General features: G+C 31.7%; 1 protein-coding gene and 1 pseudogene across 1 annotated transcript; one reads left to right on the forward strand and one right to left on the reverse strand.

The window, feature by feature from the left end:
• LOC118034635 (low affinity inorganic phosphate transporter 8-like) overlaps window positions 1-1606 on the forward strand; it is a 9225-nt pseudogene extending 7619 nt beyond the window's left edge.
• An 11037-nt stretch (window positions 1607-12643) lies between these two features.
• Window positions 12644-15132, reverse strand: LOC118034637 (methylesterase 17). The gene is made up of 4 exons (XM_035039972.2): window positions 14734-15132; window positions 14507-14647; window positions 13432-13566; window positions 12644-13245 (listed from the first exon to the last, which is right to left on the reverse strand). The coding sequence occupies exons 1-4, from the start codon at window positions 15004-15006 to the stop codon at window positions 12964-12966; spliced, it is 831 nt and encodes a 276-aa protein (XP_034895863.1). The 5' UTR covers window positions 15007-15132; the 3' UTR covers window positions 12644-12963.
• Window positions 15133-18186: the final 3054 nt, after the last annotated feature.

The raw sequence follows: 18186 nt of genomic DNA on the forward strand, positions 1-18186 counted from the left end.
CAAAGTTTGGGGACTAAACTGTAATTTTCATAAATTGAGGAAGACAATGAATTTTTCATTCATCTTCAACTCCAACCCAGAATTTCAAACAGAAACCTACTATTCTTTTCAAAATTTCTATCTCAAATTCCACCATTTACACAATTCATAGCTCAAAATTATCACAATCTTCCGTAATCAACTTAAATAATCAATTATCCACAATAATCATCCATAACATTCAAATTAATTCATCAATTAAACTTAAAACACAATTTTCAAAACCCTAACATTCATCAAACTAAAATTTAAAGTTCAATTAACATACATTTATACAATTTAACAATCTAAATCTTACCTTTAAATTTATTTTCTCAACTCCTTTTCTTTTTTCCTTTATTTTCCCTCTTTTCTCTTCTTCTTCTTCTTCTTCCTCTTCTCCTCCTACCAGTTTCTCTCTCAAAATTTTCAGATCTTTCTTTTTTTTTTTTTTTTCTATTTATATTTATCAAGTTTGTTTGAATTACTAAAATACCCTTCATTCATTTATTCCAACATCTAAGTCTTCAAGAGCTTTCTAGCCTTTTTCTATTCCTTTAATTCAAAACATTACAGTGTCCGGGATTTGGTCGTGATAATAGTGCTTATGTTTGGTGCGTCTGCAGCTTTAACCTATTATTGGGGAATGAAAATGCCAAAAACAGCAGGTACACTGTTAGTTGAGGGAAACCACAAAGAAGGCTGCTAACGATATGGGCCAAGGTTCTTGAAAAGGACTTTACTATTGATGAAACAAGTTCCAAGGCTCCTATTAATCCCAACTCTTCGTACGGGTTCTTTTCTAAAGAGTATCTTTATAAGCATGGGACTCAACTTCTTGGGACAGCCAGCACGTGGTTCCTATTGGATATTGCTTTCTATGCTCTCAATTTAACCCAGAAAGATGTATACCCAGCTGCTGGATTGCTAAATAAGGCCTCCTCAATGAATGCGTTAGAGGAGATGTACCATCTATCCAAAGCAATGTCCTTAATCGCGCTTGTTGCAATTGTTCCTGGTTACTGGTTTAATTTACTGTGTTCCTCGTTGATAGGATCGGAAGGTTCATAATCCAGCTTGGCGGCTTCCTTCTGATGTCCATTTTCATGGCAATTCTCGGATTCAAGTATGGGGATCTTAGAGGGGAGAAAAATGCATGTGGCCCAGATTCGAAAAAGGATTTATGTGGTGGTCAATAATGTTTACAGTTCTTTACGGACTCACCTTCTTCTTTGCTAACTTTGGACCAAACAGTACAACCTTCATAGTGCCGGCAGAGCTGTTTCCAGCAAGGTTCCGCTCGACATGTCATGGTATTTCAGCTGCATCAGGAAAAGCAGGAGCTATAATCGGTGCATTTGTTGTACAGTACTACACTCAGGATGGAGACTCAAATGGAATCAAGAAGGCAATTATCGAACTTTCTGTGGTCAATTTGATTGGCTTTTTCTTCACTTTCTTGGTGCCAGAAACAAAAGGCAAGTCCCTCGAAGAACTCTCTGGAGAAGACCAGGATATAGGCGGAAATGCAGAAGCAAATGATAGAAACTATCGAACTGATGTGGGTCCAGAAAGTGAAATGGTTTAGCTCTTAGGTATCAATTCCTTTTCTCCAGGATTTCAAGCAATCACTACGTGTGGATCTCCAATAAAGCAAGCTAGCTCCTACTTCACTGTCAAAATAGAGGAATAAGGAGAAAGAAATTGCAGCTGCATTGATCGTTTACAATATAATTATGTGGGTGTGCCTTCTTATAGTTTTCGATTAAAAACAAGTTACTGTAATGTGAAATAAAATTAAGATTAGGTGATTGCAATTTGAAATGCAATTGGGAAGAAATAGAATCACCAAAATGCTAGCTTCTGCTCTGTATGACTTAACCCTAACAGCTCCTTCAGCAGTCTGTTTCCATACACTGCAATTACATGTTTGTGCTTGATAAAGGTCTATTATCAATACACAATATCCTATTAGGACATAAGCAAATATACTTCTAATTTTACACGCTATATTCTACACCATACTGCTGGCTTTCTCTCTTTGAAGGCATCTGTTGACGGAATCTATCCCAGAGGTGTTTATTCCTAAGATTACTGTTAGCTGGAAAATAATTTTCCTGCAACATGAAAAAGTCTGACAGTGAGGCTTCTGAGCCTGCAGCTGAGTAGCTGTAGAGATATCAAACAGGAAATGAGAAGCTGCACTACTAGTCTGCATTAGCTTTAAGCTTTCGCTCACCAGATTTCTTTAACCATCTTCAATGGCTCTCGCAGAAGTTGGACTCTGTTTCTTTTTCGTTGTTTTGGCATGTGGAATTTACAATTTTTTATTTTATTTTATTTTAACATAAAATACTTGGCTTCGTTCACAAATGGTAACTGAACAACTAGAGGCGCATCCTAAACACAAACCTGAAACAATTTGGAGTCTAAATTTTATATTTTTAACTGAATACGACACACAGTTGCTTTTACTCACTGTTTCATCCTCCAGAAGCAAAGTTATATACATTAACTGATAACCATTACAGGATATAATAAAAATCTCCAGCCATCTCAACAAACTCAACAGCATTTTCAGAACGATAAGTCTTTGAGATTCGTAAGCCTGTAATGTCCAAGGCGCTTGCTTGTTTCTTTCTGCAGCAGTTGAAGAGGAAAATGTGTTTCTAAGATTTCATATTCATTAATATTAGTATGCCAGATCAAATTCCAACCTCCGCTGCATCAGCTTAAAGCAGCGATACCTTCTCTCTTTTCCTTTCTTTTTTCTTTTTCCTTTCGTGACCGCATTGCCAAGTCATATAACAGGGATTCCAGCCCAAGGTATGAACATCATTGACAACTCAGTTAAACAACTCAGAGATTTCAAAGCAGCAAACTAAGGTTCCTGGTTATGTAATTTCTTGACTTTTAAAGCACTCCATCTCTTGCCAATTTAATCAGGTTTGATTATGTAGCTATATTAATCCCTGCTCACAGCTCGCTAAACAAACGCAGCCATAAAACATAAATTATTCCTGCTCAAAGATCACTAGGCACATGCACCCAGCCAACTGCAACAAACTAATGGCTGGAGAGCTCACCATCCTGTGTGCACTCATAACAGAATGTTTGATAAAATGAAAGGTTCACATGAAAGCAAGAATGCAAGGTACGGGAGAGTAGATTTACCCCTTTTGAGAGTGAATGTGCTTCGCTTGACAAAAATGCTGGCAGCTTAATCTTATCCTTCATAATCTTTCGCTTACTTTTCTGTCCGTTTCCACCAGTAAAAGGAGGCTGCAAAAACAGGGGAAAAAATGAAATATAAGTCTGACACAACCTGAAGTCATCTTATGAATGAGAAAACAGGAATTGGGTTCATTAGTTTTAATCACCAAAGAAGAAGAAACAAAAGAAAAAGAGAAGAAAGACTCAGAACCAATCATACCTAATGGAAGCAAACTTATACTCGCTGCTAGATCAAAGACATCTCCCAAAGACAAGGAGAAGTCCACATACAAATGAAACTCTAAAATATAGAGAAAGATTAAATCCTATGGGATTGGAAGGTGGAGCATAATTTAGTTTTTAATCCCACCCAAACCTAAATCCTGGGGCCGAAATCTGGACAAGATCATTTGATAAGAAAGACAAAATAACACCAGAAGTGGTCATTTCAAATTCAAGTGACAAAATGCCGTAAAGTACCCACTCTTGACCTGATCTTTGACACTTACAAGATCATCTATGAGTAATAGAAGGTATTGCCAATGGCATGATGGAAAATGCGATTACAGGTTGCCCATTTGCATTAGATTAGGCATGAACTATCACTTGCAAGAATGCGTGCGCGCGCACATGCATGCAGAGAGAAAGAAAAAGTTGAAAAATCGTACCTGTCCATCTGCATCTAGAAGGATATTTTCAGGTTTAAGATCCCTATGCATTATGTGCCATTTGTATGAAGATGAGATACAGCAGAAACAATTTCTGCTGCGTATATACGTGCCAAAACCTCCCTGCGTATGCAAGTGTAGAATCAACACACTTACACGTAGAATTTGAACAAATTTTGACAGTTGTGTTCATAGGTATACGAGCATGACTCCCTTTTTTTTAATGTCAAACTTCTTAATTATATCTTTAACATATTTTAGATCGATAAAACAAAATATCATTTTCACCATGTTTAATTTGTATGTCAAGAGTTTAACTCATCAATTATATTTACTTTAAACTTAAATTTAATTTTTTTTAGAAAACTCATTAAAAAATAAATTATGAGTCGCTCCAAATATAATATTATCAACATAAATATGAGTAATGCATATATGTTTACTATTTTTTCTTATGAAAATAGTCCTCCTATTAGTTTGTCCACTTTTGAAACTATTTTCTATAATATATACTTTATTAATTGTTCCTATCATGTTCTCGATATTTATTTTAGACCATAAATGATTTTCTTAACATGTACATATGATCATAAAATAATTGATTAGTAAAACCTTTAAGTTGTTCTACATAGACCCTTTCTTGTAGAATTACATTTAAGAATGCACTCTCACATCCATCTGATACAATTTTAAATTTAAGTGACAAGCAATTACAAGCAGTATACAGATAGATTTCAAATGAGCTACTAGTGCAAATGTTTTATTAAAATCAATTTTTTCGACTTGAATGCATCCTTGTGCCACCAGTCTTTATTTGTTTCTGATAATTGTTCCATGCTTGTCTAATTTATTCTTGAAGATCTATTCTAATTATGTTGTGACTATTAGGACATATAAGCAGTTCTCGAACATCATTTCTTGTGAATTGATTTAGTTTCTCATGCATGATATTGATTAAACTTTCATCATATAAGGCATTTTCAACCTTCTTAAGTTCAACCTGTGATAAATAACACATATATGAGACTTGATTGATAATGTTTTTTCTTAATCTCATACCTTCATCCAATTTTCCAATATTATTCTCCTTGGGATGATTGTGTTTTATCCATAAGGAAAGTTCTTTTTCTTGTGATTGTTTAGAAACATGTGAAGAACTCTTATCCTAACTTTTTTCATCCTGTTCTAATAAGGTTTATTTAGTTATCTTAATTATATCGAGATTTTTCTTAACAAATTCCTTCATATTATCATCAACAATCATTTTGATTGATTCCATGACATTTTGAGTTTTTTGATTGATTCCTTCTAGTTTACCTTTTACAAAGATAATTTATTTGGAAGAGGAGGCTACAAATGTATTGTTGATCGATTTTCCATGCGTCATGTATCTAGACCTATACAATTAATGCTGACCTTTGAGCTTTTAACAAATCATTAAGTTTTATGTTAATTATTTTTTTAATTGTTTGCACACTATCATCTTTTTCTCAAGGCTTTAAACTTAATGATAGATCTAGATATCTCTATTTTTAACAACATTAAAGCCTCAGATAAATTGTTCTTCTTGTTCTCCATATTTGTTAGCTTGTTGAAGAATTTTTAATTCAATTTCTTGACTTTCACAACTTTTTCATACAAGTCATCATAAGCTTTTTGCAAGCTTAATTCATGATCAACAATAACAAAAATAATATTTTGAATCACAGGAATCAGTTTGACTTTTTTTTAAACCACTTAATATAGTGAAAATTTGGTTCATATCAAAAACCAAAAAAAATGACAAAAGCAAGTTTATTATTAGATGATGAATTAGAATTTTCAGAATTAAAATTTTAAGAATCAGACTCATCATTTAATGTAACAATAAGGGCTTTTCCTTTGTTTCTTTTGCAATTAGGATATTCATTTCTTAAGTAATCATATCATGAACATTCAAAACACTTAATTCTTTTTTAGATTCAATTTTACTTTTATTTTCTGACTCATTTCTTTTGGCAAAATCTTTGCCATTTTTATCTTTTCTATTGTTCTTTTTCTTAAACATATATGTTTTGAATTTTCTAGCTATAAGAGCTATATCTTCATTGTTAAGATCATCATTAAAAGAATAAACATATTCTTTTTTTAACATATTTAATAGCAATGAACTTAACTTTCTTTTGATGAGATAAGGTAGATTCATAAGTTTATAAGAAACCATCAATTCTTCAACACATACAGTTTCTAGATCCTTACTTTCTTCTATAACTATTACTTTTGGTCAAAATCTTTCAAGCAAAGATCTTAGAATCTTCTTTATAATTCATGAGTCCTCCATCTTTTCAACTAGATTGAATTTGAAATTTACAATATCATTAAGTTTTTCATACAATTCATTAAAAGACTCATCTTCTAGCATTCTTATCTTTTTAAATCTTAAGGTTAGCATTTGTAATTTGTAATTTTTCACCATCTTGGTCCCTCATGAATAATTTCAAGAATATCTTGAACTTACTTGGTTATCTCACATATGAAGATTCTTTTAAATTCATCAAAAGACACTGCCATGAATATGGCATTCAAGCCTTTATTATTCCAATTACCATCAGTGGATTAATCTCTGGTCTAGTTGGTTAAAGGAGTTACAGGTTTGGTCTATCCATGTTAAACTGAGTGCCAGACTTTCTTATCTAGTGATTTGAGAAAAGTTTTTATCCTTACCTTCTATTAGGCATAGTTCTTACCATTGAATTAAGGTAGTGAAATTAATGTTGACATATTCCATAAGGAAAATAGATCTAACTCTAGAATAGGTGAACTTGCTTTGATACCATTTAACAATCCCATTTTTTCCCCTATATGTTAAATGAACAACTAACACTTTTCAAACACTGATTAGTAACTAAATAAATATAAGTATGAAAAACGTAAATAAACAAGTTATTTGGTTATAAAGGGAAAACCTTTTAAAGAATTCTTCATGAGATTAAAAAAACCCTTTGAGGAAGTTGAACTCATGATAGACAACTTTCATTAGTTTAGAATATTACAAAAGGAGTATTTATGAATACAAATCCTTTATAATTATACCACTTTACTTGTCAAGAAAAATACTCTATTTTATCATCTACTATAGCAGCTTGCCACAATACATAAAGATCTTCAAACTATTATTATCCAAACTAGAACATCTAGATGTTAATAGTTAACACAAGAACTCTCCTTGGAAGTCTATAGGCTCTCCAACTTTTCAACAAACAATTCTCTTTGAGAATTTTCTTCACACTCTGCTCGTATGTCAAAAGTATACATTACAAAACTCTATGTAACGTCTTAACTTATTGGGCACACTTGTTGTGCTGCAAGTGCTGCCCTCACCTTACTAATGCTTCAGATTATCATTCCTTATATACTCATCCATTTGATAAGGATAGGAAAATTATCTTTAATTTTTTTTCTCTAGTTTGTTATGTTACTAGCAAACTACTATTTGTATTTTATAAAAACATTTCTCTAACAGTTATCTTCAGATAACTTGTATTTATCTTCTATCTGAACTTCCTATGTAATTTATCCTAACAAGCTATATAATTACATAAATAATCATGCTATATCTTATAAGGTAAATTTGACTAATTCTTTATCTAATTTGGATAAATAATATAAACAATTTCATCTCAAATAATCCTTCACAAATTAAACCCAATTTTTTCAACATTTACACTTATAAATTCAGAAGTATTTTTAAACCTATAATTCATTTTCATCATTAGTATAAGGAAAATCAAGTCAAAATGATAAGCTAGTCTTATGACCTACTAAGAAATTATTACAACCTATGTATTGGCCTTACTCTTGATTTTTGATCTAATAAACCATAATTTTCATGGAATAGGTTTTGTAACAATAATATTCATGCCCTATTCTACCTTATGGTCGATATCAAGATAGGGATGATCAACTAAGAAATAAATCAAATCTTGACTGTTAACTACAATTTATGACATATATTGTAAATCAAATTCAAATAATGCTAATGCCTATTTACTAGTGCGACCTTTTAAGAAAGTTATAGAGAACAGGTATTATATCTTAAGAAAGGTTTAGACAACAAGTATTTTATCAAATTTATTTTATATATTACATATACATTAACTAGTAACATATGCCAATATAACTCAACACATGAAAAATATAATGATAAATAAATCTTTTTTTATTGAAGTATGTCATTCTTAAAACGTTTTAAGGACATGAATGATATTATACATAAATTATTTATGTCTAGGTTCATTTCTATACTAGCATGTTGTCAATCAACCATTATATAGCCAATATATATAAACATAAACATAAAGGTTTTCTAAGTCTTGATGGGCCCAATGTATAATAATGTTAAACTATATAAGTTTTTTTTATTTTTTAAAAGGCATTTTGATGCTTATTAATCCATTAAAGCTTATATATGTTATTTCCTTTCAAGAGTTTAATGAATAACCTAATCTTTTTTATAATGTTTTATATGACCCTCCTTAGAAAACTGATTTTATTATCAATAAAGCTTCGTAATTAATTTTAGTTTATGAAGATCTTACTTTCATGATCGATGTTGCTTTGTTTTTGTCTACCTCCATGCCCTGTTAATGCACTAGAAATCCCAAAAATTCCTTACCTACATTCTAAAAACATATTTCAAAAGATTCATCTTGAGATTGTGCACTCACATATATTTAAATGTATAATATAACTCTTATAAATGGGTAGATTTAAGTCTTGATTTTACCATAATGTCATAAACATAGGCCTTTATGTTATGATTGATTCACTTTCATTGAAGATATTATTTATGACCCTCTAATCAGAAGCACTAATTTTTTTTAAATCAAATGATATTACTACCCACACATACATTCCCACAAAATTAAGATATATAGAAGTGATCTTTAAAACCTCATCTTCTATAATGAAGATATGGTTATAACTTTCATAGTCATCAACGAAGTTAAAGATCTCTTTCTTTTTCTTTGCTAAATCGATCAATATATATATTATTGGTATTCAAGCTTTGGAGTTGCAAGATTAATGTTTCTGAAATCTATACAACCTTATAGTTTGCTATTGTTTTTTACTATTAGCATAATGTTTAGAAATTCACTCTACATATCTAGTCGACTTGATGAATCAATCCTCTAATATTCAATTTATTTTTTCTATAAGGTTGCTTACTTAGCTTAAATTCAGGCTTGATTCATAATGGGTGTTCGACCAAACTTTTGTTTAGCCTAGGCATCTAATCATAATCCCAAGTGGAACAATCCTTATATGTATAGAGTAATGATACCAAATTTTTATGATAATGTTATGGAAAATTCCCAGCTATATAGGTTATTCTAGGCTTGTTTTCGTCTTTAAATTGACTTTGATGAATAGGCCTTAAACCTCAGCCTTTTCATCATCCATCTTTGATGATGATGAAGGAAAGTTTATCATATCAAGCATCATACTCGATCAACCATCCTCACTTATTGGCAATCTCTAATTTATAGATTCTAGTGTACAGAGAGAAAATCATCATTAATGGCAATTCCGACCAAAAAAAATAGTCAATCTAGGTGTCAATAGGTTCTATTTGATGAGGAGAGTTTCACAAAGGTGTTATTGACACGACCAAAAGCTTGATGTCTTCTCTCAAGTGCAGGAGTGTCGAAGTAATAAATAACCCGGCAAGACCGGGGTCGAACCACAGAGAGGTTAATTGTATAAATTATAAATAACAATACAACAACAATAATAACAATAATAGTAATAGTAATAATAAAGAGAGCTTTGAGATGTAAAGTTGATGTAAGGATTAAACAACGATAAAAATAAATGTCAAGGTTAGAGGATCCACTAATGGTACTTCAAACAAGTATAGTATAAACTCTTATTACTCAATTGGAAACCACACATAAAGGAGGTTCCAATCAGATTATAAATTGTTAACATGATTACATTAGTTATCTTATTCGAATAAAGCTAATACTTGTAAATGTTGGCAGGCATTCATGATTATAACTTATGTTAACAACAAATCAAGTCCCTTTCATAGCTCAGGTGTCGGTTATACCATACAGTATGGGTTATGAAAGTACCAAGTATTTGTTGTACCAAGTGTTATACAACATAAATCTAGATTAACCATTTAACAAGCAAAGTATTAAAAGTGAACAAGATAACAAATATAAAACATGTTAGTATCCAACGTTAAGGTCCATGTTAAGTTTATATTATACTTATTCTTACACCATTAGTGTACCATTTTCACCTTGACATAATTAACTTAGCTAAACATAATGAAAGAAAGAAACATAAATAAACAAGATAAGAACATAAATGAGAAAGAAGTTAACTAAGTAAAAGAAAGGAAATGAAGTGCATAAACTTGATATTAATGAAAGCAAGACATAAGCAATACAAAGAGAGGAAGCAAGAGCATGATCTTGATCTGGAAACCAAGATGCCTCAATACATGGTAAGTGCCTCCTTTTATAGGCCAAAATTTAGAACTATTGATTTGTTGACTAATTGATGAGTGGGTGGCCACATCTTGACTAGATAACAATCCTTATCTTCTTGTCTGAACAAGACATCATTGCTAACATCATAATTTGCCCAGAATCCTCAGGAATGTTCTAGGAAATTGTCTCATCTTTCCAACAAAAAAAAGATGAGGTCATTTGGACTTCTAGAACTCAAGATATGGGCTGAACACTAAATAGTGTCTGGGCTGCAGGACAGCTTCGGACTTCTTCGTTGTTCCTATATTTTGGACTTGAAAACGGCCTTCTTAGATCTTGGTGTCCAAATAAAAGTTGTAGGCCTATGTTTTACCTTTCCATCCATATAAAATGGACCTAAATCCGAGATCTATAGCTCCAGATATGATCCAATTACCGAGCACTGTTCCGGTTTGGACTGCACCGACATCTCTTTTCTAAGTTTGGCCATCTCTTTGTCCTTTAACTTTCAATGCTTAAACTCATCAATCAATCCTTTTATTTATGTGATAGTCCTGCATTTAAAATGAGCATTTACCATAAATTAAGGTATCTTATAATATTAAACTTGTTATTAAAAAAACATGCTTTAGTTAAGGAGTTATTGATACTTCAAGTGCAAAATGATGATATAAAACCTTGATAAACATGCACTTTTAAGTACTAATCAGTTATTTTTTCTTCTCCTTGCCTGAAAGGTAGATTTGCCTACGAGAAGATTTTCAGGTTTTTTTGAGCTGTTTTTTTTAAAAAAAAATCTTTAGAGGCTATAAATAGGTTTATCAAGGTGTTTTAGGTGTTTTCTATATGTTTTGGGTCATAAATGAGTTGAAAAATAGATTTTTTTAATAAAAAAAAACTAAAGGTTGAATTTTTTCGACAACCCTTCAGTCGTTGGATTTCACAAACAGTAGACGACGAATTTTCCATTATTTTTTTTTTTAAGAATATAAAATAATAATAAAAAAAAAACAAATTAAGCCCAGGTGCATGAGCTAGGTTGGAAGGCCCATACAACTAAGCTCGTTTTTGTAGAAGACCAGACACGCATGATTAGGCTATTTTTTGGCCTTTTCTAATTTTATTATTTTATATTTAGGTAAAAAATAAATTTTATAAAAAAAATCATTAAACTTAGTCGAACCTATGACCTAGGTCGCATGTCTGACAGGTTAATCCAAAAGTTCAGGTCGATCAAATATTTTATTTTCTGAATATGTTTTTTAAAATTTGTTTGATTGAATTGTTTTTTAAACATTTGATTTATTTTGAATTGTCTTCATGCTATATTTTTTTTATGTGATTGATTTGTTCAAATTTGATTTTTACATTATTATCACAATTTAATGATCCGATTGCAGGTGTAGTAAGTTGACCCGAGCCGTTTTAGTATGTCACCCTATCAATATTTTTTTTAAGTCATTTTTTAGATTTTTTTTGTAACTTTAATTTGTTTTCTTTAAGTTTCATTAAAGCTTTTTGAAAATATTTTTTTTCTTATGTTTTCTATAATTAGATAAAAACTAAATTAAAAAGTAAAACTTAAAACCCATTGGATTTAATGACCCGAATCGCGAACTTGACATGTTAGGTCATGAAGCCTAAGTTAATCAAATATGTTGTCTCAATTCTTTTTTTTAAAAAGAAAGATGTGATGCTTGATTGTTTTTTAAGCATTTAATTTATTTTGAATTGGTATTTATTATATATTCTATTATAGTTTCTAGAAGGTTAATTGGTTTTATTTATTTTTATAGGTTTTTAATTTTATCTTGACTTCTTTAAAATTTAAAAAATATTATTATCAGTGGTTTAGTTTATCGGGTATAATATCACTTTCTAAAAGAATCCTCAAAATCTTGACATTTTGTTTTATGTATTTTAAAAAACGGTCCGGCCGGCCTCAATACGCGGGACAATGGACTAGTCCTCACGTAAGGATTGTTCTGAAAAATATTTGTGTGTACAAAGTTATTTATTTGATTTTATTTGTTTCGCACACCAAGTATTATACAAGTGTATTTTGGAGTCAGTTTTTCCAATTTGAAATTAAGCTTATCTCTTCAGCTGTGTTAAAGACACGATGTTCAAATCAAAACTAAAATATTTAGGAGAACTTGCACTTCTTAATTATATCTTCACTTGAACTTTAAATCTTGATGGCTAAGGAGAAAGACACCAGCAACCCCACCTGGTTCCTTTCATGCAGCAGATGATAGGAGCTCAACAAGAAAATGCATAAGTTCATTCAGCCCAAACAATTGGAGATCAAGGAGTGTGCAAGTCTTTTAAAGTTCATAAAAGAAATGCAGCTTTGAAATGTATATATGCAAATTTCTGGGGAGCTAGCACACTAGAATAGGATCACAATCTTCCCACTCAATGGAAAACTTATACTCTCATATCATGCTCATGTTTTTTTTTTTTTTTTCCATGTATGATTGCTAGCTAAGTTGAGAGTCTTGGAAATTATTGGATACAATCAAGAAAATAGAAGAAGAGTATAGGTGCATTCAATCCAGGAGGATATTCACACTCTCTTATTAGTGACATCCAACAGAAGCTGCTGCCTTGATAAGCAAACCGAAGAGCAGAAATGGGGTGGAGAAGAGCGGGCTGTGGTCGCTATCCAGTGCATAAACCTCAGATGGTGGCCACCTTTTTATCATTGCTTCTTGTTGGTGAGGTTTGACAACATGATCGTGCGTGGTCTTAATGTATACTCGCATCACCTTGTCGATATCATCGTTTTCCTCCTTAAATCTTGCAGAACTTATTGCTAGGATTGGTCCTGGTCGCAAAAGCATGGCAGCCAAGGTTGAATCCTGAAGAAACCCACTTGTCATCATGGTTAAATATGAAAGATAAGGGAGCTTCCTTTTATATGGTGCCTTCAAAACATGACAGAAAAACTATATTGCTGGTAAAAAATAGGGAGAAAATGTATCGAAGCAGGAAATATTGAATGATTGCTCCAAACATAATCAAGTTTGGTACTGAAATAAGAGTACCTCTTGAGGGCTCAGTTGGTAGCTGATTTTGCGTTGAAATTCTTTCTTGACAATGGCACTGGTTGGAGGTTGGTCAGGTCCCAACCCAAATCCTAGCTCATACACGTCCCCAAACGAGGATAGATCAGGTACTCCCTGCAATTTGACATCAAGGAACATGGCCATGACTTTGAAGGCACAAGATAATCAGCTCATAAATTAATCAATCATTTTCCTCGTAGCTAGGAGGTACTAGACTGAACGAGTTTCAAAGTTGCCATTATATTAAAACAATCTGGTTGTTCAACTGTCTTCTCTAGCTCCAAAAATCTCCAAGGCATTGAAGGAAGTTCTCATTGTATGATATTGGAAAAAGGCAAAGTAGTTTTCCAGCGTCTTTTGTCGGCTAAACCCCCCCATGCTCCATGCCTCCCCGGGAAGGAAAATGAGATAAAGAAAAAGAAAAAGGAGAGAAGGGCTTTTCAGAACGGACATCTTTTAGCATGGCCACAAATGATACTTTTAAGAGATTTTAAAAAGCACAAACGTGATATGTCCTTTGATTTTCGATCCATGTGCTTGCTTTCCATATTTATGCAAACTAAGCTAAATGACCAGAGAAAACTCTCACCACTTGTGACTTCCTGTTAGAGAGGCTAGTTTTCCATTGCATCATCGAACTTATGTCAAGTAATTCAAGCTAGTTAGGTAGCTTGTAACGTTAGGTGGGTGCTGATGCAGCATGACGAGGGGTGCAACATTGACGACTCTATCCCACCTTAATTATCAAAATATTTGTGTTGATTTTCGACTCTCTCAATGGGGAGTATAATGAGACAGCTAGTGCTAATTTGTTTTCATTTGGAAGAGCGGGCAATTATGGATAATATTGAGATTTGTCACGGTGAAATCAAGTGGATAACACCCCGATACTTTGTGAATACAGTTGGATAGCATATATGGGGGCTGTGGGACTGACGGACAATAACCTGATGCCATTATCACATCACACACACAAACATTTATGAATTCTTCAGAGGTATATGAAAGAAACTCGAAAAGAAAAGTGAGAGATGGATGGATGAAATAATTTTACATCTTGTATATCTTGATCTGTCCAGAATCCAAGCTTGAGCATGGTGGCAGCCAAGTACACGGCTAACCGGATCTTCTTTGCAAACTTGTGAGTTGCCTGTGTTACACTTAGCCCTCCGGCACTATGACCTACCAGTATCACCTGTAAACATTAAGAGCAATCATATATTAAGAAATCGGTCATATATATATATGCGCAGCCCAAAAGACCAGGATATGTTGAAGGACCTTCTCATTATCAGGCAAGGAAGACATGAAGTCCATTAGAGGTTTGTTATAATCATCAAAGGAATGAACAGAATCGGCGTCGGCCGGATCGATGCCAGAGCCTTTGAGATCAATACAGGAGACCCTATAGCCTGAATTCTCCATGAGACACCGGATTTTGTACCAGCACCAACTCCCTCCACTTATTCCATGCACCAGGACAAAGTGTGTAGGTTGCTGCGGCTTTGCTGATAAGGGGCCATTTTCTCCCATCTTAGTTACTTCCTCTCCCATGGCCGTCCCTCAATATTTTTGTCAAATTCTCCTAACACTCAAATCACTGCCTTGGTAGACTTTTGTGAGAATACATACTTCTCTGCTCTTATAGTGCCAGTAGTCATAGAAGGTAATGATTTATTGCTTTTACCTAATCATTATTGGAAGCCTAAAAAATAATTTTTATATATGGTAAGCTCCGTCCCTACTTTTTCAATACGCCGTGATTAATATCATGCTCGCCTGTACAAATTCTTAGCGTAATCAATGGTTCAAAGTCTTCCAAGGAGACCCCACATGACAGGGGGTATCATCATGAGCACTAGCTCACCATCCTAGGATGATCTATGGCTATAGATTTTCGAAGGTGGCCCCACGCAGCAAGAACATTGCTAGCACCACTGTTAATGCGCATATATACCGATACTCGAGCATGCCGGTGACTCCACTAGCCTTTGTGTCCATCGGATGGACCATAAACACACACCTGCGAAGCATTGGAAATGGAGATTTGTCATTCAACAGGGCAGCAGGGATTTTTGTATTTCTTTCGTCTGGTCGATTAAAATAGATTGTCAAAGTGCAATTGTCGGGTGTTTGACAATTTCTTTGCTCATCTGAAGATATTTTTTATATTTTTTCTTTACTCATATATTGCCGGCCGGCACTGCTCTTGTAATTGACTATTCAGAAATGAGTTAAAATTTTCTAGGTCTTCTCATCCCCACTTGTTCGGAAAACGGTAAATGAAAGCAATCGGCTAGCGAAGGATAATGTAAATAAAAAAGAGGAAAACATATATAAGAAAAACATTTAGAGAGTGAAATACACAAAAATGGAATAAGAAGAGTAGAGACTAAAAAATAATAATGAGAAATTATGAAAAAAATAAAATAAAATAAATTAGAGGATGGATCTAAATTAACAAATTATTGAAAGAGATCCTACAAATTTGAAAGATAAAAACTTAATTAAATAAAAATTCATAATCAAGAAAGAAACAATATAATTTGCCTAATATTATTTTTCATATTAGATTTTTTAGAGAATCCAAAAACAATATAAATAAATGAGAGCTCTCTTTCTTTCTTTCCTGTTTTTTCTTCCAAAGGTTTGAGCTATATTTATTTTTCGAGAAGTGGTTTCTGGAAAACCACTTTCCAAACTTTCCTGTGTTTATTTGCTATTAAAAAAATTGGTCAACGGAAAACATTTTCTGATCAAAGGAAAATTTGGCTTGGTTTTCAGGAAAGTATTTTCCTATAAAATTTGGATAAAAAACACTTTTTGGAAGTTGTAAAAAATTTAAAAATATCATATTATTTGTTGATTATATCAAATTTGGTCCTCAAACTTTTGATTACTATATATACTTTGTTTTGAATATTTATTTTTTAATTTCATCTCTTAAAATTTAATTTTTATATTAACTTTGGTCCTTATTTTTATAATTTTTATTTGCTTTTTCCTTATCATTTTTTTATTGAAATTTTTTATTTATTAAATTTGATCATCATTTTTTTTATTGTTACTTATTTTATTTGAAATAATTTATGAAATGTTAATTATTATTATTTTAATTTCTTCATCTTTTATTTTATTGTAGTTTTTTAGATTTGATCTCTATTATTTTGATTATTATTAATTTATTTGAGATAATTTATGAAATTATATTTTTTTTCAATTTCATTCTTATTCAACTTTTTAATTTATAATATTTGTTCATCGTTATTTTAATAAACTTAAGAAAAATAAAACATTAATAAATTATTTTCCTGCTTATTTTTTATGACATAACCAAACATTGGAAAATGTTTTCCAACTTATTTTTCATTATATTACCAAACATTAGAAAATAATTCACTTTATCGGAATTTATTTTTTTAAAAAAAATTACTTTTCAGTAAACAAACAGGGCCGGTGCTTTAATTTTTCAAGTATATAAGTATTGAATGCCCTTAAACTCACTTGAGGATTTATTGTTACAAGATAGTTGAAGCAATCAATGATGAAAAGTTTTTTATCCATTTCTTCTATGAAAATTTGAGTGGTGCGACTCTCTTTTTGGTGTATAAATTAAGAAATATTCTTATAATTGATGAGAAATTACAGCTCAAATATAGCTTCCTATGAAAAAAAGTTAAGTCTCTTTTTCATCAATTCCTTTAAAAACTCTTTCTATGAATACTTGGAAACATATCAATATAATTTATAAATATTATACTAGTAATTGAATTAATGGGAGCAAGGTATCAATGTTAGGAGAATTAATAAGAAAATTAACTGGGAAAGTGTTAGCAAGAAAAAAGCAAAATTTACATCATATAGTTTGATCACATTTACTAGCTGAAAGTTTATGAAAAATAAAAGGTTTTTTTGCCCTTAGTTCACTTAAAATGACATGACTCATGATGCTAATCTACTTTATTTTTCACTTGATCATGCTTATCATACACCACTAAATATCCCAACTGCAATTGTGTTTGGTATGCTTTCCCAAGTCCCACCATAGTTTCCTCAATACTAATTTCAAGCCATACCCCAAAACACAACCCTTTAACCATAACCAACAACATTTGTACTATTAAAATACTCAATCTCTTTACCATAACCAACATCAAATTCATGATTTTGGTAGCACCCCATATATACTATAACCAATATTAGACATAAACATCATATCATCTATTTCTCTCACTCTCTTTTTAATTGAAAAAATTGAAAGATCAATCTCCTTTTCTCCTAAATTGATTTTTTTTTTTGTTTAATAAACCAATTTCTCACATGATTTTATGGATCAACATGGTTGTCTCTTCTAGGTTGTTGAAGATTATACATGTTTCTTCATCAAATAAGCAATAAATAAGTTTTTTTTTTAATTATGGATTTGAAAAATCTTTGATAATGCATTGTGATGTTATTAAAAATTATTTATTCATTTGTTTATTGGTTGTTTAGTGTTTGTGTAACTTTAGAAAACCTAAATTTGTGAGTGTGCAATATCAATCCTAAAGATTGTAAGACCCTAAAAAACTCAAGTATTCTTCTTTAATAAAAAATCAACATCAAATTCATGATTTTGATAGTGAATTTTTTTTTTATTCTTGTTTAATTGAACATTTAAAATGAACGACATTGTTAATTTTACAAGTCACTATTCCCCAAACCTAAATTTCTTACTCTTTCTTAAAATGTGGA

This window comes from Populus alba, chromosome 19, assembly GCF_005239225.2.
Source record: "Populus alba chromosome 19, ASM523922v2, whole genome shotgun sequence".
NCBI classification, from domain to species: domain Eukaryota; kingdom Viridiplantae; phylum Streptophyta; class Magnoliopsida; order Malpighiales; family Salicaceae; genus Populus; species Populus alba.

Excerpts from the sequence above, each read along its gene's own strand:
- LOC118034637 (XM_035039972.2), bottom strand. The coding sequence starts at position 15,006 with ATGGGAGAGGAAGTAACTAAGATGGGAGAAAATGGCCCCTTATCAGCA. Across the intron at positions 13,567-14,506 it reads CAGATCAAGATATACAAGAT|GGAGTACCTGATCTATCCTC; the intron begins GTAAAATTATTT and ends GTCAAATTGCAG. Across the intron at positions 13,246-13,431 it reads ACCAACTGAGCCCTCAAGAG|GATTCAACCTTGGCTGCCAT; the intron begins GTACTCTTATTT and ends GGGTTTCTTCAG.